Source organism: Accipiter gentilis, chromosome 5 (assembly GCF_929443795.1).
Source record: "Accipiter gentilis chromosome 5, bAccGen1.1, whole genome shotgun sequence".
Taxonomy (NCBI): Eukaryota; Metazoa; Chordata; class Aves; order Accipitriformes; family Accipitridae; genus Astur; species Astur gentilis.
The window spans coordinates 22,571,649-22,594,846 of NC_064884.1; the positions used below are offsets into that span (position 1 = coordinate 22,571,649).

General features: G+C 37.1%; 1 protein-coding gene across 4 annotated transcripts in view; it reads left to right on the forward strand.

Moving 5' to 3' along the window:
• LAMA2 (laminin subunit alpha 2) overlaps window positions 1-23,198 on the forward strand; it is a 383,544-nt gene that overhangs the window by 267,885 nt on the left and 92,461 nt on the right. For all 4 annotated transcript variants that reach the window (XM_049800395.1, XM_049800397.1, XM_049800396.1 and 1 more), the window contains exons 29-35: window positions 936-1,070; window positions 1,716-1,840; window positions 5,337-5,423; window positions 6,183-6,376; window positions 15,243-15,385; window positions 15,941-16,039; window positions 21,303-21,414. In XM_049800395.1, coding sequence (XP_049656352.1) covers window positions 936-1,070; window positions 1,716-1,840; window positions 5,337-5,423; window positions 6,183-6,376; window positions 15,243-15,385; window positions 15,941-16,039; window positions 21,303-21,414 — 895 coding nt within the window. The remainder of the gene's footprint in view (window positions 1-935; window positions 1,071-1,715; window positions 1,841-5,336; window positions 5,424-6,182; window positions 6,377-15,242; window positions 15,386-15,940; window positions 16,040-21,302; window positions 21,415-23,198) is intronic.

The window sequence follows — 23,198 nt, forward strand, 5'->3', positions numbered from 1 at the left end:
CAGAAATTGTGGTCAACAGTAGGAAATGACCTCATCAGAGAGCCTTCATAGGCTCCTAGCACCACTAGGTGGTGGGATTTATACGTGGGACAAGTGACTCCTCTGTATGCACGTGCCCCTCATGGTCTGAACTACCAAAATGGTCCTCTATTTTTATGCTGCCATAGCTGTGTGCTTTCTGGGAGCTATGGAGACACTTTAACAGATTTGTATAATAAGCCTGAAATAAAGATCAAGTGCTTGATTTTGCATGTGTCAGCTTTGCTAGTAATTTTGGGGTTGCTGCTCTCAGAATTTTACTGCCAAGCTGGAGTAGAGGAGACTTAGTGATAGATAAACTTCATTCGGGGCTGATAGTCTGAAGACATGGAAAACCTTTAATATTTTGAATTCTGTACTTCTGTGGTCTTTAAATTATATAGCTATAAATAATGCAGCCATGCAGCCATTTTCTTGATTATTATCATTCGGCTGTTGCTTGTTATCCATCAGGCAGTGTGTAGGCAGATATTAGCTTGTCAAACCTGAAAAACTCACCAAGGGCGAAGGAAACAGAATCATCGTGCTTGCTCTCCACAGTCCATGCAAAAAATTTGTTTCAAAAACAAACCTTATTCTTAAGAAATGAAAGGAATGATGCTTGATGCACAGTGAGAACAGTGAGGTGTTCTGCATCTGAATGAAAGGTCTCTCAAGCTGTAATATAAAAAGCCTGGTGCCAGTGGAGTGCTCCAGGGATTTTTCAGCAGTTTCCAATTAGGGCTGGCTCTTGTTATCTGTAAAGTACTCTATATTGTTTGTAACACAGCTGGAAGCCTGTCAGGTTCTTTTCACAACTTGTAAAAACAGATGATTGGAAAGATGAGCTTGCAGTGCTCCCCGTACCCAGTCCACTCTGTAATGATCTGTTTTCTTCTGCATCTTTTTTATTGCAGTCATGCTCTCCGGGATTTTATAGGCTTCCATCTCCACCTGCGGGAAGGACACCTGCTCAGTCCTTAGGCGCCTGTGTTGTATGTCAATGTCATGGACACAGTACTATGTGTGACTCTGAAACATCAGTTTGTCAGGTATTACATTTCTGAGCCTATGTACTAGGTTAATCTTAATGTAAAATTTGTAAGTTGTGTAACTGATGTAAAAAAATAGAGGATAATATTTTAATCCAGTTTTGCTTAAATAGCTTAAGTGTCAAAGTTCAAGGGGGTCATAAAAGCAAACCATCTACCTTTAAAGTTTTCCATTCTGATTTTCTAGAGTTCAGATTATGCAGTGTTTTTTTCCTCTGAATTACTATTTGTGTAAAAAGAAAAACTAGATACCTGCAAACTAAAGAGGCAATGTACCGTGTGTTGTGCAAGAAACACAACACTGCTCTTACAGGTGACCTCATACAGTAAGATTGAATTTTAATTGATTATTTCTCCTGCTTCAACAGCTGGAACAAAAGAGGGAAGGAAGGATGAATGGGATAAGAAATTCCATATGATACATCTGGCTCGCTACAGGCCTCCATTCTTTCTCTTTATAAACCCATATATAACTCAGCAGGCATTTGATAGATGCTTAAAGCAAGCAGTCCCACTGTGAATCATATCAGGGAGAGAGAAATTATGAATTGAAATAAGTTTGAATCCCTGAGGCTGGGAACAAAATATTGTCTGCTTTCTCGTAATTATCAAATACAGCTTTCATTCTGTCTCCTTCCTCTGCAGAATTGTCAGCACAATACTGCCGGTCACCACTGTGAGAGATGTGCGCTGGGATTTTATGGTGTCGTCCAAGGCTCTCCGGGTGACTGTCAGCCTTGTGCTTGTCCCCTATCCATTTCTAGTAACAAGTAAGTAAGCAAATTCTTGATGCAGAATTACCTTTTCAGCAAGCAAAAACTTTGTTTTGGGTTCGTTGTGTCCTTTTTCAGATGACTACAGAATTGCATCACGAAGCCATACTAAAAAGTTTCATATCTGCTTTTGCTAATTGATCTTCCTTTAAAAGTCAGAAATTGCTCCCTTGCTAATTTGTGATGAATAAATTAATAAGTGCTAGAAAATGCAATAGTCAACAGGTAATGAATGTGTGTTATAAAGGTATTCTCACAAATGAAGCTAGAGCAGAACTCAAGTACAATATAGCCACAAGGGAGCTGTAAAAAGTCTTATGCTCGTATATTATGTTGGTATAAATGTGTTACAGTGCCTTTCTTGCTCCACTGTGGAATTTATTGATTCCTTATTTAATGTTACATGAGTTTTAGGCAATTTGTGAAAGAGAATAATTTAAAAGCAATATAGTTATTGCAGCATAAATTTTATTGGTTGCTTTATGCTAATGAGCCTTGCCACGATGTCTCTGCATGTGTTCCCAACAGATGATAGTTTAGCACTTGAGATTTGTTTGTTGTTTTGCTGAGAAGCTCTTAATGATATTTGTCATCATACCGTAGTACTGCTCTGAAAAGGTTTGTGTTTCATGATTGTTCTCTTGAAAGATGGGAAGTGTTCTTTAAAACCATTTGTCTGTGCTTTGTCTGACCTTTAGGATGTTTTAGTGAGTATTCCAGCCAGTATATCTCAGAGGTTTGGGGTTTTTTTTTCTTCTTTCTTCTTCATTTTATCATTTTTGGGTGGTCTGAGGTTTATTTTGAAGGAAGACATCCCTTTCTCAAACACCAGTAGCTAAACACATCTCTCAAACATCAGTAGCTAAACACATCATGGTCTTTCATCCACAGCAAGTGTTTTTAAGAAGACATCCAAACCTCATAAATACCAAACTGAGGATAACCAAAACAATTACAGAAGGGGCTTAAAGAAATACCCTTTATCTCAGAAAGTTATAATGTGGTCTTAACTGCAAGTTTTTCTGAGTTGTACCCTTTTTCATTAATGTTTTCTGTAATGACTTGATTATGTGTTCTACCTACTAGTATCAAGAAAGGACATTCAAGTTGCAAAGAACAAGATCAACCAAGATTCTCAAGTTTTGCACATCAGCAAATACACTAGAAAAAACTTCATTACTAACTGGAAGTAGGAAGTGCTGAAAAATATCATTCAATCCTGTTTATTTTTTTCTGGGGCTTAAAAACCTTTGGTTGCACAGAAATACAGGTGTCAGATCAGAAAATGAGCAGGAGTCTTCACCTGGGTGGTTATGGCACCCTGCTACAAGAATTTAGACATATTCTCCACACTGTGCTCCAGAAATCACTTGAGTATCTTGTCTAAAAGCAAACCTAAAGCACAGGAAGTGGGTGTTGCTGAAGTGCTCTGCAGTTGAGAAATGTGTGGACTCCAGGTAGTAAGTGTGTCCTGGGTGCATGCTCAGATTGCGGAGCTGCCTGAGGAAGTGAGAGTAAGCAAAGTGCCAATACCTCATGCAGCCACACAGCCTGCATGGCTGCGGATGTTGTCAGGGCCTTTTGTGTGATGCTCACATAAAAGTGATCATGAGGCTTTTTTCGTTCAAAAACCTTCATAGGACATAAGTGAATAACACCTAGTCTGAAATTAGTAAATACAATTAATCATGAGATAGTCATCCAATTTCGTAGTGCTGTCAAGAGAGAGGAGTCAGATCTGAGCACATCCAGAAACAGAACTGCTTGGGGTTTATAGAGCTTTACTTAGATGTCTCTAGGTGTCATGGACAGGATTTCTACTTCTGTTAGCTATAGCCATCAACAATTTTGGTAGCTGTATAGTAAATTCAGGGACAGACAACTGTACATCTCAACCATGTTAAAACTGAAGGAAACCACCGCTGGAGAGAGCATGGGGGAGGAGATGCTTCAAATGTGTGTATATACCTGTCTGTGCATGTCCATTTTCCACTGCTGATAGAGGATGCCTGAACAGTTGACTTAGACTACATGCCTAAATTTTAGATGTATAGGCCTAGGTGGGATACATCCATTCCATAATCTACAGAATTAGGTGGAAAATGAGGGTATCACACCTTGGATTTGTGTGTGTTGTGCAGCTCAGTGAAAGCTCTTCAAGATACTATTAAAGAAAAAATCTAACTACCTGCAGCTATTGTATGGTAATCATAATCTGCATGACATACAGATAGCTAATGAGCGATCTCATTACCTTATTGTGTCATGGCCAGTGTGGTATTTGTGAATAAGTATAGTGTAATTATTTTTATTTGTGAAATTTTACAAAACTCCACTAAGGTTTTAAATACTGGTTTTACACTCCTGTACAATCAGCAGTCAGCTTTGAACATGATGAGCTGGGAAAAAAAAGAACAGAGAGAATGAGTTTTTCCTAGGGGTGTGGATCTACTTTTATAGAGTTGAAAAAAGTATTGGATAATGAGTTTGTGAGTAATAGATCAATTTCTTTAAATTTTTTTGCAAAGGTGTGATTTTATATGCTCATTCAAGCACTATAGATTTAATGCATTATAAGCAAATTAGAGTAGGATGCTGACTGTGCTGTACCAAGAAGGAGCTCTAGGCTCACTGCTAGCCACCTCTGTGCTTTTCTGGTTCTTCTTCCACAGAGAGCTGAGAGATTTTTATGGTATTGCACCATTTTAATATTTACCTCTGTTTCTTTTCCCCTACCTACCCTTTTTGTTTGTTTTAACTGTCTGTGCAGGCACTTACTGCACTAATATTCCAGCAACATGCTACTTTGCACAATTCCCGTAGGTACACACTGCAGTCACTAGTTATTCATCTATGTCATGGCTTAGTAAAAATAATCTAGTATCTCCTATGATTGAAATATGACCCCTCCCTGATGATGAAGGAGGTAGCTTTTAGGGTTTTTTCCTCTGTAGGCCAGTCTTTTCTCCTCAGTACATCCTTGAGAAGGTCATCTGACGCTGCCTTTTTGGAAGACTCCACATGGCTATGACTTTGGTTCCTTTCTCCCTCTTTATGTAAACTCTTTCCAGCTTATCTCCTTTTATTCAAACTAAAATTAAATCAGACAGGAAAGGCTGGATGTTTGTTAGCTCAGTTTCTTAATCTTTTGTTTCACATCTTTCCCATTACTTCCTTTCCTTGACCTCTATGAGTGACAGCACCATTCAGTCACACAAACCTACAGCGGGACTATTTGTTGACTCCATCCCCTCTGATACAACCCCTGTTGATTGTGCCCTTCCAGCATTTCTCTGAATTGCGCCAGTATCACAGCAAGGCATTCACAAAATTCTTAATAGGAAGGAGGGATCTCCCACAGGTGTTTATAAACAGATAAGAAAATGCTGCCATTTACGTTAAGAGTGGGGCTTACCATGGGCCCTTCTGCACAGCTGACTAGAGTGAAATGATCCAATAGAGTGGAAAAGTTTTTTATTTGCTTTTGTTTTAGTTTTAGCCCTTCTTGTGTTGTGGAAGGACCTAGTGATTACCGGTGTACTGCATGCCCGCCTGGATATGAAGGCCAGTACTGTGAAAGGTAAGATGAATGGAAGAAGAAGAAAGAGGGACAATGAAAGGCAGGCAAGACATGAAGGAGAGCAATGTCCTTCGATACTATAAACATAGATGTATTAATGTTTAAATACGTGCCTTCGGATAAGTTATTTCCTCTTTATATATTGTTAAAATTCAGCCATAATAGGCAATTTTTATGTACACCCACTGTAAATTGGTAATCAGTGTTATTTATATCACAGATATTGTCCTAGTCTTAACTTTCTGATTTGTGGGGGGTTTTCTTTCCCCTGGGCCTCAGAAGTTAAACTGAAAAATACAAAATTTATCTAAAATTAAATACCATGCTTAGAGTGTGTCTTGATGCCACTCATATGCTTTGTTCTAGTGACTATTGTGTCCTCATGGGCACTGACTGTGAAAGACACTTAGATAAAACATATTAATGACCAAATTGCAAATTAATAACCTAAACAGCAGCTGTTGTCCCATCCATAGGAGCGCTGTGGGATTAAGATGATCAAAATTAGCAAGTGTCTACTACGAGATTTCACTTCTAACACAAAACACAAGTGGCTAATGGGGAAAAAAAGTTCTATAGACCAAACATTGCTAAAGTAGAAACTTTTTTGTCAGTTTAACTGAATACTGTTATAAAGTATTTACTGTTATAGAAGTACTGTTATAGAAGCATAGAAGTATTATCTACAATCTTGCCAAGTATTCATTGTAGTACACTATGCGTCTCAGCCAAACCTGGTTTTGTATTTGCAATGCATAGGTGTTCTTCTGGCTACACAGGAAGCCCACAAACTCCAGGAGGCTCCTGCCAGGAATGTGAGTGTGATCAATACGGTTCCCTGCCTGTCCCCTGTGACCCTGTCACTGGACAGTGCACTTGCAAGCCTGGATTCACAGGGTGGAAGTGTGTTGGCTGTGAACATCGGCATGCGCGTGATGGCATGAAATGCATTTGTACGTATACTAATGTAATTTTGGAGAATTTTCGATTGTGTTTCTCATATTTCAGAAGTTCAACCCTGCTTGTGCATCAGTCAGTTGTGTGGGTTTCTCTGAAAATGGTTGCCAGGTTTCTTCCTACTTTGGCATTCTGGTCCATTTTTTTCTCAAGCCTTGACACGTTAGGAAAACTCTCAATACTTTTCAATGTGCTGACTGAAAACTGACAACAAAGCTTTGAAGGATTTCTTTTTGTGGGTTTTTGAAGTCTGTAGTTTTGCTAAAGGTTGTCACTGCTGTTGTGACAATATTTGCTCCTAGTGAATTTTTTAGTGTTGATCTAAATGTTTAACCAGCAATTGCAATGCTTTATGCCATGAGTCACACAGAAAGTTTTTACCAAGGTTTGCTTGGTCATGTTGGTTCAACAACCACCCATGGGAATTTAAAAGTCATAAGGAATGACAGTACAATATATCCAGGAACAAAGAACTTCCTTTGTTTAAAATAGAAAACTAATAGCCTAAACCACTAAGTTACATTTTACAGTACTGGTATCTTTGCCCTTCCTTCAGTTTTCATATGTACCAAGTGTCTTGTCTTTTATTATTGTTTGGAATTTTTTTCCATGAAATTGGATAGTGTTTGTTTTGAGCCCACAATCTTATTTCCCGTGATATTGTATGCTTACGTCTTATCAAAAAAATTCAGGTAGCAAAACCTTTCTGGAATACATAGTCAATCCTGACTGAAATAAGGCATTTTCCTCTCCTCCATCTCCCCCAGCTGAGTAGGAACTGATTTTATTGTGATCTGTTTTGTTGGGGTTTTTTTCCACTTGAGGCCATCATTGTTCATTTTAAAGTAGAATACGGGTAGGGATGCAGTAAGTCCACAGTATAAAATATTTCTTAATCTGTGCATCTTTGAATATATTGGCAAGGCACAATGAACTTGTTTTAATATTTTACATTATTTTTATCTGTTATAGGACTTTAATTGGAGCTTTTTCATTTCGGGGAGGGGTTTTGCCTATGTGAGGGACATGTTACATCAAGTCAAGCAGATACCAAAAAAAGGCTCTTCCCCCCGTGCCCTGAGAATGCAGACTTTACCTCAATACCCAGAGGTATACAGCTCTCTAATATTAAAATCATGTAGTACAGCTCAAAGAAATTGCAGACATTTTTAAAGCAAATTGGAAAAATAAAGAAACCGAAGTACTAAAAGTGGCTGAAGGTATCACATCAGTCAAGAATGAAATGTGTGGCTTCTTTGAGGGTCGGGGACTACACAGTATAGAATATTGTTTCAGTCAACTTAATGGTTGTGATTAACTCGCAGAGAGTGATCGGGACTTAGCAGAACTAAGCTTCTAAATGTCACTGTTGAGTTCATTGCTTTTGCCTTAGTCCTGACTCCCTGGTACAACGCTTCTTTGAAAATGAATAGAGATATTACTGGGAATATAGACATAAGTACTTCTATTTCTATATTATTAATAATATGGCATTGGTTCATTGATTAAAAGCTTAGTGTACTTAAGGGAAGTAAAGTTCTAATGTCCTGCAGTGTGATGTAATGTAGGACTTATTTCTGAACTATTGTATATCTTAAGCTGTATTTTAAACTACAGCAAAATGAATGCAAATAGAGTAAGTAGCTACTTTGCTGAAATAACTATGCTTTGGATCCCATTTTGTGGCCTACAAGTGAAGGAGAATTATAATCATGAGTTAAGTCTAAGTGTTACAGCTACAAAATTTTAAAATAAGGACCATGTTTTGCAGAGTGGCATCTAAACAAAAATGACTTAGTTTTTCAACATCCTGAATACCTGTTACATTATTTTCAGTACGAGGCAATGTTTTTAATCTCAGGCACCGCTTAGTATGTTTTTTACTGGTCATTTACCTTACCAATATTCTGATACTGATACTTGGATATCCAGGATGGCAGAATTCCTTTGTAGAAAACAGCTTAAATGAAAGTTATCATTTGTAATGGTTTTCCAATTTGTTAATCAGACTCTTTCATTGTGTGGATAATAAGGTTAAAAGTCCTCACTATGAATGGGAAAAACTGTGTGCAGGCAAATCAAATTTTCCACCTTTTTGCTTTGAAGGATTTGGTTTACTATAATCTCTGATTTAACTGCAACGTATTCAATGTGCCAGTATTGAAATGTATCTACACTACCTGTAGCAGCATTTTTACCTTAATTAGATAATCAGTTTTCACCATAAAAAGTCTTTGCATATGCATATGGACATTTCATGTCATTGCTAGAGGTGAGGAATCAAATTAAAAGATGTCTTTCCTTTAGTCATAAAAATAGGAACCAGCTATAGACACAGATGGGAGGTACTTTAAATCTCTGGTATCACAGGAACTAGTTCATTACTATTGACACCACATCAATAACATACATGTCATGAATTGCAAAAACTGCAATTAAATATTTCGGTAAACACTTTATGACTATTTGCTCTCATATGATTTTCCCTTTGTTTAAAGGTTCCTCAACCCCCATATTACTCCAAACACACTTTTGCTACTGCTGGGCAATACCCCAACATGGTAGAAAACCAGCCTGATCAATAAACCATTTACCTTTGTAGCCTGTAGTAGACAGAGGGGCTGTGGTAGACAAAGGGAGTGTGGCAAGCATAGACTTGGTGGGAATTTGTCCGTGGTTAACACTGTCACAGGCTTCAGAGTACAGCTGTTTTCTTTTGATAGGGATTCATTGCTGCAGCCGCTAATGTGCTTTAATAGTCATTGTGCTGTCAAAGAACCACTAGAAACACCTTTTGGGGAAACCCTGAAGCTTTTCTTCCTTACTCCCAGAACATTTATCTGTTCCGATGTGAGTTTAATGCAGCTGAGAATTTGGTCATGTATACAGTATATTTTTACTGTCATCTATCAACCATTTCCAAAATACTCAGTAAATTCCCTTCTGATTAGCTTCAGTTGTAATGAAACCTTAATAGTAATAATAATAATAGTGATTAAGTACTGTTAATGTACAGAAAATGAATGCCATACACAGAATCCTGTTTGCATTCAATATTTCAAATGAGCTGTATGCATCTACATTTGCTCATTTGCAGAGTTCCATTGCAAATACTGCAGTTGCATTGTACCTGTCAGAAGTGTGAAGAACCCCTAGTTAGGTGGTAAAATGGTCTAGCTTAAAGAAAATACATGCAAATACAATGACCTGTTTGAAAAAATGTAAGTAATACAAAACATAATGTGATTAAGCTGTCCAATGTTAGTATGTTATAGTTAATATATAGGAAAGTGAAAATTGATTTTGAATATTTAGCAAAGAATAACCATCTAAATAATGAATTTTTGGCAAATTCTATAAAAGGTCACCACACGGTATGACTTGAAAACTAAATAATGCATACTTAAATCCAATTAGAGATGTATTTTAGCCACAGTATTATAAAGTATTATTGTTTAAATACAACATTTATATTTTAACATATCCCTTATCATAAGTATTCTAAAGATTTTAGAATGAAAATTTGCAGTGAAAAGACAGGGAAAAAAGATGGAGGAACATGCATGTTCATTAAAGTGATCTATTTCTGATATAGCTGAAAATCTGTTTTACCGGATTCTTACTGTTTTTTTCATAATGTGTCATTTTTCAGTTGGTTAGTGCATGCCACTTTTCAGTTCTGTGTTATAACAGTTGTATTTTAGAAAGCTACAGGTGGAATAGGAAGAGAATATATTTTTTAAAAGCCACTGTACAAAGGGGAAGAAATTGTTTATTGCTAAATAACAACGGAAGGATAATTACAAGTGAATCGCACAGACAGAATTCACTTCCCATTATATTCTTAGAACAGAACAATGTTGTTTTCTCTAGCATGCCATTAGGGAATGGAAAATGGTATCCAAAAAGTAGATTTTTTTTAAAAGTAATACAAGAGTCTGAATGGTCTACTACATATCATAAAAATTCTAAATTTTTTTGCATGATGATGGTTAATAACTGGATTATTTCCGCAGCTAAAGTGACCATCTATATTGCCATGTACAGATACTCGTAATACTCTGCTGATGAAGACTTCCTTGTAATTTTGGTCTCAAGTAATCCACTTCTTAGGCTTACCTTCCCTTCTCTTTTGAAACTGTCAGTAGCCAATAAGAAAACTAGTGATGATTGCAAAATGATTTTAATAATGCTGCCAACATCCTATATACTGTCAAATATGACAAAAGTTCTCTCAAATCTTCTCTAATGCTTACAGATTTTTATTTTTATTTGTAACTGCAAATGAATTGTCCTCTAGGTGTTTGATGCCCCCTTAGGCATCACTCATTTTTACAGTAATAAATATATCTCAATGTTTATTCTGCTGAAAGTTGTCACGTGGCAATTGCTGACTGGTATATAATCACTACAGTATTGAGGATATATAGGTATATTTTCTGTTTTCTTAGTTAAACCCCACCATTCCAATCCAGAACATGACTGAGTTGTATGATGAACTCAGTTCATCTGTACCCAGCATGCCCAGGCAGACTCTCATAATTAGTATTTGCTTGATTCATATTTTACATACACATACCAGGAATACATAAATAAGCCAAAGCATGTATTGCTCCCTCCTCATCCTTCCCAAAGAGCTTTGACCTTAGGAAGCTGAAGTGGACAGAAGGAGCTACATGGGGGTTGGATCAAGCCTGTAGCAAATCGTGCATTTTCTTAGATGAGTAATTTTCTTGTGTATTTTTTGTTATACCTTGTGACATTATACTTTAGTTGGAAAGTTTGCATATGTTAAATTAAGAACCTTAGATTACAATGTTGTTGGAACAGTGACTGTGCTTGCCACTGTGCAGCATTTAGGGAAAAAAAGGATCCTGGTGAGAACTTCAAGACTCTATTGTTAGACATATGGCAAGTCAGAACTCACCTTCTGAATGCTTTCAGGGCACCACTCATAACTACAATGGGGACTTAAAAAAAAATTGGCCTCAATATTTTGAGCTCTGTTGTAACACAAACTGCAAAATCTTTCCTCAGATGTATGCTCCTGTCACAAATGTTCCTTGGGGTCAAGCAAAAAACCTAAATGTAAAGCAGTCAATGTACTTCTGTGTGCAAGATTAGCAGCAAATAGGAAGTAATAATGGCATAGAGAGATCAAACAGATATCTCATAGTTAGGAATTTTTCTGTAACTTGGTTTGTGGGTGGGGGGCACATTCAGCCGTGCTGCAGTCAACAAACTTACATCTTTATGAATTTAAATATTCAATATTGGTAGAGGGAGAAAATTATATAATCAGATTCTTTTAATACCAGGTCTTGGACATGCAAATATTGTACTCTAAGCAGACTGGTGCTTGCAGTGAGAGGGAATTTTTCCCAGCTGTCACTCAGTTCTGCACCCAGGAGAAGAAGAGAGCTCCTAGCCACTGGTGCTGGCAGAATCAAGATTTTCACTCTAAAATAGGAGTAGCTCCATGATCTCAGCCCTTACAAATTCAGAACTAAGCAGAGATGCTGTCTTTGTCAGAGGCAGATCTTGAAGAATCTGTGAAAAGAAGCATCTGATAGCTCCTACACAGTCCTTAATTCAGCAGGAGCTGGGAGCAATATCACAAGCCTTCACAGAGTGAGCTGAAAAGAAAGATACTGTGTGTAACACCAGATCTCTGAAGCCTTGGACTAGCTTCTGCTATGTTCCGAGTTGAACAGAAGTTGTGAGACCTTATGGCACAACCATAAGAGTTAAACTTACCCCCGTGCTGGACAACTGCTTCTCTGTCTGCATGAGCTCCATATGGGTCAGGCACCCCTGCTTGGCCTAAAAGATGATAAGCTATCAGTTGTTCTCCCTTTTTTTGATGCATGAGCTCCTGTTGAGTTTAGACCCACACTCCAATGTCTTTCACCCAACTCAAGCACTATATAAACCTAACTAGTACTGGTATATATCAGAACCAGCAAGGAAGGCTTTCTACATAACAAAATTCAGAAATAAACCTGAGTTGGTACTTTAGATCCTGATCTGGATCTGAATTTTCCCAGATTTTGGAGAGAGATTGATCATGCACACTCCCTGAAACCAGCAGCAATGGCAAGGAAGCTAAAGCTTTCAGCTCTCTACTTGGGTTCTGTTTTGGGGGGCAGAGGAGGGCTTGTTTATTATTTGGTGTGAGACCACTGCCAAAATAGGAAACATGGGGTAACAGCAAACAGATTAATGACCCTAACAGTAGTTCAACACTTTATCGTGAAGCAACAGGAAACTAATACTGAAGAGTCACTAACTATCACAGGATACCATCTCATGTCAAAGATTGCATGGTTGCCCTTAGACCTAAGATTACCTAGTCATAACACAATCTTCTGCATCTTAACAGCAATGAATGTATTAAAGCACAACTGTGTTAGATAATCACTCAAATGGAGGCACACATTGTAGGTCAGACATGTGATTCCTTTATTGTACATTATCTTCTCTTTCTAAGATGGGATAAGTGGTTAGATGTCCATAAACTTATACTGTCTTATTATTTGAGCAATTATTAAAAAAATAAAATTCTTTGGCATGCGTACTTTGGAGATGCTTCTCACAAGAGCTAGGTCAAAATACTTACAGGACTTACTGTGCATGTGAAAGTGTGAAAATGGAAAATGCAATAACTTGCATTAATTGCCTGCTGGACTGTTGTAATATTGACTGCATGATTTGCCTCTTACATGCTCGCACTGCTGTAATGATCTGAATTTAGTGCTACATTTGTTAATATTAGACACAAATTTATGCTGACAGTTTTATAGATAGACACAGAAGTATTTAGTCTTGCAAAATATAATCATGCTCTTGAAATATTTCCCTTAGCTACAGTACATTTCAGACTGCGTATTGGAGTAGCTTAGTCCTATGTCATCTACTCAACTGTAGTCCTAAATTGATGTAGTTCCTCTTCTCAACCTGATTATCATGCAAGAAGTGTTAATGCTCACTTACCAATTGTTTACTCATTGAGAATACTTCATCTCTTCATGAGCTGTTCATTTTTTTCTTATTGGTGTGAACTGAGTTTGTCTTTAACAGATAGCAAATTTTTAGCATTTTGTTACCAACCACCCTGACAATTTCGAGGGTGAATAGATTTAGCTTGTTTTGTAAGTGAAATAATGTACCAAAAAAACCCCAACCCAACAACAAACAACAAACCCCAACTCTTTCCAGGTCCAAGATCACTTACTTGCATCCTGCAAAATGATTATCATGTCTACTTACCTTCTTGACCAGCTACAGAACAGGTGTTTGTTATATAAAGCATTCAGTTGGCTGTAAAACTTGCTTTCCCCTCAATTCTCTCAGACTTCTAAAAGCAAGCACACAGATGACAAGAGCTGGGATGGTAATAACCTTTTTTTCTTTTTTTTTCTTTTTTATTTCATGTAGAAACATAAATCAGAAAGTATCATGCCCACAGTTAATAAGTGCAGAGAAGGCCCAGTGCAGTTCAGCTTATGTAACAGAATACTGTGAAATAGGAGGAAGAAGTCTGCAAATGGAAGCAATGAAAATGCAAAAGGAAGTCTTAAAATAACAGTATCTAGCTTTCTGCACCCACTTCTTACTGCACTAATCCAGCATCTATCTAGCCTCCTTTTCAATCATCACATGAGTTTCATGGTGTATTGAACTAGTATTCATTATTTTTCTTTTCTCTGTATTTGACTCACCTCCTTGCTATATTGAACAGCCAACCTACAGAATAAGAACAACATTTAGATAATGGTGAAAACTTTAAAGAACAGAAAAGATTTAATCTACATGAAGAATAAGTTTCAGGAAAAAAAAAAAAAGTAATTGTCTGTTGAAAATTACTTCTCTTTTTCTACAGAAACATACATGTTGTTTAGTGCTTTATTAGCCATAGAGCTGCCTAGAGGTGTTGCTGAAATAAATATTTACATACTTGTAAAACTTTAGGTACAACCCTCTGTGTCTCTTAACATCACCAGTGAACTCATTGTTTCAGAGTTTGCTCCATCTCCTGAGATGTTGTTTAGGTTTGCCACTTCTGGGTAGCATCTTTATGCAGGGAAACAGAAAGGCATTCCTACAACTCTGTTTTAAAGGATGAAGAATTTAACTGTCTGCAGCATAAATGATACAAGACTTTAACGTTATGAGAATTTCTTGTGATAATTAATAGAAAGCAAGGGGTGGGGAAATGCAAACTCCTCTCAGTATATGCAGTACACACCAGTATTTTTCATGCTAAAGAAAGGAAGCATAATGAAAAACTTATAAGCTGCTTAGTAAAAGGAGGTAGGGAAAAGCATTTCTTAAAACTATTAGTATTTTTACCTGGACTCTTTCTACTCTCTGCATTACAAATTTAGCATTCTTGGCCATGCTATTATATGACTATAAAGCATGTAAATTGTAAGATTTCTTTAGTTTTTTCTTACTTTCAAATCCACAACCATACTATACTTCTTAAAGTGCTCCTTAGATTTTCCAAATTACTTGTCCACTTTTCTCAAGCTTCATCCAAATTGCTCATCTAATTTAGGATTTTATATTGTCTAGTCCATGATGGACAATGTTAATTATTTCCTCTTTTTGTGAGGTAAGCCTACCAATTTTGCTCTTCATGTTTTATATTAAACTGTCCCATACCAAGTCCTAAGCAATAAGGTCTTTCCTGTGTTCTAGTTGTTGTTTCCATTTTTTTCAAACTATGCTTTTGAGGTAAATTATCTGAAATTAGTGTTACCTCTCACAGAATTGTATGTGTGCCATAAAATTTCTAATTCAAACATATATCCTAAACATTTAGCAGGAATAAATAAGCTTTGCTGTTCTTCCCCCCAGCTTGTGATGATGAATGCACAGGACTCCTTCTCAGTGACCTGGATCAGCTAAACCAGATGATCCTGAGTGTTAACCTTAGTGGTCCACTGCCTGCTCCATATAAAATGTTGCATGGTTTTGAGAACATGACACAGGAATTAAAGGTATGTTCACAGTATTCACATACATAAATAACAAGGCTTCAGTACAACTGCATTTGAATCTGTTCAAACATACAGCCTTGAGTAGGTTCAGGGGAGAAGAAAAATTCAAGATTTAATTACTTCAAGCTTGCTTTGGTTGATAAATAGTTATTACAGTTTTGACTTATTTTAATAAATATTTTGACTTATTTTAATAAATAAATCTTGCAGCAGTAATTTGTGTACATATGTGCAAGGAATTATACTGCAGACACAGAAAAAGTGATGTCGCATACAAGTAAAATGGTGTTCATGCTGGTGGTCCAAAAAGTGGTTATGTATTTTATATGCTGTATCTTTCCCTACCATACTTACAGGTTCTTCACTAAACTATGTTAAGCTGTCAAGGTTCCTGAGAAAAGTGTGTTGGATAGATGTGACACAAGAGTCAATGACAAAAAGGAGTTGCATACTGTAATGAAAAGGAAATTTTTGATGCTGCTTCTCTACAATATTTGGAAGCACTGAGATCCATTAAATACAGATTTTCACTCTCCCTCCTCTCCTCCCCAACAGCATTTGCTTTCACCTCAGCGAGCACCAGAGAGGCTTCTTCAACTAGCACAAGAAAATCTGGATACCCTGGTGACAGAAATGGATGAACTACTGACAAGAGTAAGTCTATGATCACGTTGGGGTCTATGGGTTCAGTTAAGGCTGCATAATGACAGAAATCTTCTGAATATGAATTAAACATGAATGAATAGATGAATTATAAGACACTTCTTGGTCTCAGTGTTTGAAATGGCAGCACGTCCTCTAACAACCTCTTTTTGTGGGCCAATACATTGAGATGTATTTTCTGCAAAACTTTATAAGAATGTAAGAAAACTTTGTAATGCTCATACAGAGCATCTAAGAATGAACTTATTTGGAAAAGCTGACACTGAAGGAAGGGGAGTTCTTTATACAGTGTTTGTGGGCTTTCCCATCACTTCAGCTACAGGTTATGTTACAAACCTAATGGCAACAAAACCACTGGATTACCACACAGTTTCTCACATGTCTGGAGTTTTTCTTTCACTGGCTGAGGCTTTTGGAAACCGAACTGCCTGGTTTCCTTCCTGTTCTTCTTGAACATTAGTACTGTCTGTAGTAAGGTTATCTGCTTTCTGCATCAGCAACATCTTCTCATCATATTCCCTTTCAAATCTCCTGAGCCTGACTGTCTCAAGATAGTTCTCAGCCTGTTTCTCTTTCAAGATTGCCTGTTGCAATACAAGTAGCCAGACTTCACTCAGAGTTACTTAGTGCCCAACCATCTCAAGAACTAAAAAAAAAAAAAAAAAAAAAGTTTTGCTGTTTTGCAGTTTCATTTTCCATTTTGGTTTATCTCTTGTGTTGGCTTGTTTCTCGCGGAGCTGTAGAGCAAATGGTAAGCTTGCCTGATTCACTTATTTCAGAGAATTTTTATAGCAAGGCAATGGACGTCCTGGTTTAACAAATAACAAGTTCTTATTAAGAGTCAATGAATGAAGTAATTGAAATGGGGACAATATTTAAGGGGAGAATTCAAATACGTGCACAAGGTGTGTGAGTTTAGTTAAATATATGTCTCCTATATTTCATTTATGAGGGTAGTGAGAGTCTTCTGGATTTCAATCGACATGCTATTTACTCTTTTAGTTAGGAAATTTTATTTCAGTATAGACCTTATTTTGGTCAGGAAAAGACAATGTCTAAGAAAATAATATAAATTCTGCCACCTAGTGGAGAAAAAATAGGGAAATGGACTAGCCACCATAAAAATACAGCTGTCCAAAATATATTAATATGAAGGACTAGCAAAAATCTTGTTCATGAGTTGTGCTTCCCTGCACTGAAATAGCCAAATAAGAAAGACATGGATTACTGTACTGATGAATATACACCTGAGGGAATTTACCTAAACTCCACACAGTTTTGGCATCCTGTCTTAAAATTGTTCATGGCTTACAGAACTAAAATTCTCAGAGAAACTCGTTTGTTTGTGTGGATTATATTCAATTTTGAAAAAAACTATGAAATCATGGGTAGTTGGCAAGAAAGCACCTGTAGTGTGTTTGCATATGTATGCATGTGTGTGTCTATACACCCCCCCCACATGAACACACAGGTATCTCTCTGTACATACTCTCATTGTGAGTGTGAGTTTTTTCACTTCTGTTTGATCATTTTATCTTTCTGCCAGAAAAAACTATGGTAGTTTTAAGTCTAGGTGGATTTTTAACTCATGACAGCCCTACAAGCACAGATTATATTTCTTATATTAAGATCTCTCAATCTTAGGTTAAGACAGTTTTTCTTTTCCTTTTGCATAGTTGCTCTTTTAAGTATCCTTTTCCAATTGCCCTCCCTCCGGGGAAAAAAAAAAAAAAAATTAATTGCCCATGGAGATGACCTAAAATAACGTTATAAATTCTGACCTTCTGTAGACTAGTCTTGGAAGGAAAAATATTGAAGGTCTGATCTTGGGGGAGTCAGTGTGTGGCAAGATTATCACCACTTCCATTCCTGCAGTTTTCCATTGTTGCAATGAGTAAGTAGCCTTATGTGTTCCGGTTATCTTTACAGAGAGTTAACTGGATTGCAGTTGTTTTTTTTTAATTTGGGGACTCACAACTGGTGGCAAGTCCTACCCTTCTCTTTTGATGTTTGTAAATAGCAGTAATGTCCCAAAAAGAAGAGCTGAGTCCTGATGTAGTGTGTTCAAGTCTCATTTCCACATGAAGATATAGCTGATAACCCCATAACGGCTAACACTTGGAGCATGGTATAACCATAGATAGCAAAGTTTTTCCCTGTATCTGATTTGCAGGCTCACCAAATTTTCAAAGTGAAACCAGTAGCGATGAAGAAAAAGGTTGATGAGGATTGGTGAGGAGTTATTTCCATGAAAAAAAAAATAATTCTATCCATTTTAAGATAAAATGTGGAAGACAATAGTATTTAGTCATGACAAAACCTTTGGGGTTTTTGCTTCCTTGTGGTCTCTTTTCTACCAGTGATTTTTTACATCAGTGCAGCACTCCTTTTTCTGTTTTCCCATCATATTCTTTCCTTCATTCACTCTGCCATACAGAAGATCCTCACATCTTTCTCGCGCTAATTATGTTCTTACATGCTTGCATGCACATTCCCACACCTACGACCAAAGGCAGACCTCAGACTCTCCATTTCCTTTCAGTTTGCTACTTTTAGTCAAAACCCCCTTTTCCATTCTAATTAGGTACTTTCAGAGCCTTCAAGAAAGACAGGGATCAGAATCACTCCTCTGATTGAAATGCTTCTTTTGACTTTGTAAACTTTTTCGTTTCTCCCATACCACTGAGTTTCACAAGCTCAAAAATATCTGGAAGCAGTAGCAGAGGCAACCTAGTTTGCAATAGTTGGAATCATTTGGAGGGAGAGCCAAGAACTTCCATCTGAACAGTGAGGTCTGTATTTACTCCTCCTTCTGTGGTCTGCAGCTCACTAGCTGTAGAAATTCCTCTAGGGCTCCCCTCCAGATGCCATCGAGAGGAATTTCTTGTGGCTTGACGAAGACCTCAGACTAAACACTCAAACAAAACCAAAACAAAATGTGTGTATATTTGCTAATACTTGCTGATAGTCTAAGTTGCTAATAGTCTTCAGACTGGGACAAGGCCTTCCATGGAACCTTCATCACTAAGTACAAGCTATGAACATCATCAAAGCAGGTTCACTGATCTCAGATACTTTCTTTACTAGATTTCCATGGTAGGGAAAATTCTTGAAGATTCATTCCAAATGCTTGCTCTGGGTCCAGTCTGCCTGACCCTGATTGCTCTCCTAGAAAGTTTGTTGTGCCTGTTTAAACCGTTAGGAGATGCTGAAGACTGATCTTTATGAAATGGTGAACTGTGGTAAACTGAATATATAGAAAATGAGTAGGACTTTATTAACAAATGGAAACATTTAATTAGCCATGGAGTGGTAGGTACAGTATGAAGGACGTTTGCCATTTAATTTGGTTTATGGAGTTAAAGCTAGACAAGATAATGAAGCAAAAGGTTATTTTTCAGCAAAGCAAATTATGGCAGAATACAGGAAGCCTTCAGTGGAGCTGAATGGGATTTAAGTACTAAAGAGAACTGTCACCGAGAGGAAATGAAAACTGTTTGATGACAGATTAATGTGGACAAAAATGTAGTACATGCCATTCAGTCATAAATATTGAGAGGTTAAAGTGTCCAACTGGAATTAACATGAATGTGGAAAAAGTAATCAAAACTAAGAAAAGTATATGTAAGTTATAAAACACCATTTGTAGTAAAGGGCTTAGAAATATTATAGAATATAATAAAAGTGAATGTGAAAATTCCAAGCAAATAAAACCTGAAGAATAAAAGGCTGATTGCAGAGGATTTGATGATAAATAATAAGGTAGTTCTCAATTACATAAAGAATGAAACGCCTTCAGAAATGTCAAGCTGGGTTAGAGTAGTGGTCCATCAAGACCATTCTGTATTTTTGCCTTTTTCCTATCCTGATTGCCTCTTAGAGCTCACTGTGACAATATTTCAGTTCTGTATCCAGGCAGGTAAAGGGGTTTTGTAAATCTTAGAGGAAGTAACCAATAGCATGATTAAAGCTGTATAAATGTGAAAAGTCGTGTTCTCCTACTGGTGCTGGGATGAAATAGAACAAACTTCCCCCAGTCACTATGGTTTCTTAATTCTTCCTGTATAATTCTATTTACCTAAACCATTTTCATATAAATTACTTCCAGAGTAACTACTCTGAAGTAGACCAAAAGTGCGAGTGTTATAATGCCAAGGATTTCATTTCAGAAGCTCAGCTGTCCTGATGTATCTTGAGGGCTTCCATCTAGAAGCTAATCAGGCAAAACTAAATGTGTTAAAGTGATACTATTTCTCTTTGACTATTATTGAAATGTGTGTGGGGGGGTTGTAACTGAGAAAACAGTTTGTACAGCTTAAGTCATGGAAGACCTAAGCTCATTTTGAATTATTGATCTTCTAGCCATTCCCCAGTGACTGGAAAGATCATAATGCCCTGCTTCGAGACATTTCTTGGGAATGCAATCCCCAAAGAAAAAAAGTGGGTTTTTTTTTTTGCTTTATAGTACAGTTTGACAAGCTTTGTTCCTTGAAATGGTCAGCTTCTTTGTAATAAAAATGAGCCCATTTTGTAAATAGGGACCTTGAGAGCTAAGTAGAATGTCTTAAGATGATCCCTTTCCTCAGCATATTTTTCAGGTCTCCAGCAGACGTCTGTCTTCATCCTGCCACTGCTGCTGTGATTCAATAAAATTATAAATCATTTAGTTACACAAAGCTAAAATTTTACTGGGCACCCCAATATGTTATAAACAAACAACATCAAGCATTAGAGCTGAAAAAAACCACCTTTTTTTTTCTCTCCTTCTTGGTTTAATTAATGTATTGATTTAAAATTCTTCTTGCTTGTTGGCATGAACTGTCTCTTTGAGAACACCTCTGGGGAGGAAGCAAAGAGGTCATGGTATCTGCTGCACGTTGTCAATTGAAAAGTGCACAATTGTGAAACTATGGAAAGTATTCCCTGAAGAATCTATTAAAAGGTTCCAAACAATGTTTCTTTAAGCAAATTCAGTGAATAATTTCATCCTGTCTCCCTTTGTGTACTGTTGCACACAACTAGTGTTTCTAAGAACCTAAAATAAAGCCTTCCAATTTTCATTTAAAGAAAAAGGTAATAAAATTTATTTGTGTACTTGAACAGAGCATGTCATTTCCCATGCATCTGATCAATAATTCATTGATTGCCTTTTGCCTGAGGAAAGTTTTGTACATAGATTCATCCAGTAGGAATATCACATAGTGCAGCCTTGTCCTGTTTATTAATTATACTTTTTCTGAATTTGAATCACTAGGCTACCAAGGTGACAGCAGATGGTGAGCAAACCAGGCAGGATGCTGAGAGGACTAATGACAGAGCGAAATCTCTTGGACAGCTTGTCAAAGGCATTCTCCAAGCTGCTGAAGGTATTAGAAAAAGAAAAATATGCCAGTTGTTTCTCAAGAAAACTGAAGGATGGTGGGGAAGAGGGTCTGAGAGACAATGAAGAAGAGTTTATTCACTGAGAAATGTCATGTGCTTTAAATGTTGGGTGAAGAAACTACAGTTAACTATCTGCAGACTTTTTCCAATCCACAGATGCAGTTTATTTAAACAGTGTATGAACAAAGACTAGCAGAATATTGAGTATGTTCCTTCAGGATTTTTGCAGATATTTGAAGAAAAACTATTATGATGAAGTAACTAACAGGGCTTAGCTTTTCTTTATTTTCAAAGCAGTTAAAAACATGTATTGATAAAAAAGCTTGATGTAATTTTAGCACTTGGTACATTAACACTTCATCTTAATTCCCCAAAATTACTTCAAAAATACATTACTACTTGCTGTTAATGAACATCTGCTGCTTGGAATTTGCAAGTGACTCCTAACCCTACCTAAGTAGTGTCATGGAGCCAACTCTTTCTTCCACAAGCTGATTCACTGCACTTACAATGCAGTAAAGACTTATGAGCAAAATTATTGTAGATGGCTTTGAAAAGCAAGACCTATATATTGCATGAAGCCATTAAATGAGATAATGGCTGAAAAATATGAAAACAATTGGCAATCACAGGCAGGTTTTTTACTTGAAAAATAGTGATCTGTTCTTTCTTACTCAAAACTCCCACTATAGTACTGATTTCAGTAGTTATGCTTCTGAAGGCCCATTTCATTGAAAGGGAAAGCTTCCACTTTTGTCCAAGTGCTATAAAATACATTTTACATTGCCTTTCATGTAACACATCCCTGTACATGCCCTGTAGCTGAACTGAACAGCAGTTTAGGACATCTTTAGGATGTGCAACTTTGACATTAAATGAATGTGGGAAAAGCAACAAGAAAAAGAAAGCAAGTTTTCAAGAATTTCTTTAAACAAAAGGCCAGGTTCCTCATATTTCAAGATGAATTTGGGATGACAAGGGCTAAACCAATTTTTTGCTCCACAAAGTTTATGCCCAGTGTTTGTAACCCAAGCAAAGGTTTCCTCAAGTAGGTTTGGCAATAGGAAGTACAGAGTTAGAAGACATTGAGGGGGTGAAATAAATTTATGCGGTATCTTAGAAGTTGACAAAGACTCTAAAATCAATGTGTTTGCCTAGTGGCCAAGTTAATGTTTTAAGAATAGATGAAATACAGGAGCACAGGACTGAAAGATACCTCCTGGGTAGCTGCATCTACTCCCCTGCTATCATAAACTTTCTAACCCTCATCTTCAAAGTAGTTTCCACAAATACACACAGTCTGAATAGGAGGCAGTTTCAGAACTCTTCATTACTGCAAACCTTGTCATTTCTAGCTAAAAATATTCGTGTTTGGTTTATCATCATGTATTCTATTGCCAACCTTGTTCTTCAGTTCAAATAGGTTTTTTTTCCTCTCCCAAGTGCTTCTCCTCCTTCCCCCACCCCCAACTATGTTCACAGAGAGGAATCGTATTCCCCTTCGGCCCCTTTTTTCTAGACTAAAACACCTTAAAGCATAGTCTCCCAAAAGTCCGGGCTCACTTTCATATAATTTCCCTTCCTCTGTTAAAAATTAGGTTCATCTTTCCAGAGCACAGGTAACAAGCATTGAAATGAGGTTGCTTCAGTGACTTGTACTTCAGTAGCACTAAAACCTGCCTATGTCAGCTCTCCTAATACATTCTGGGATAGCATTTCCTTTTTTTCACAGCTGGGTGCCATTGGAGATTCATAATATAACTATGTT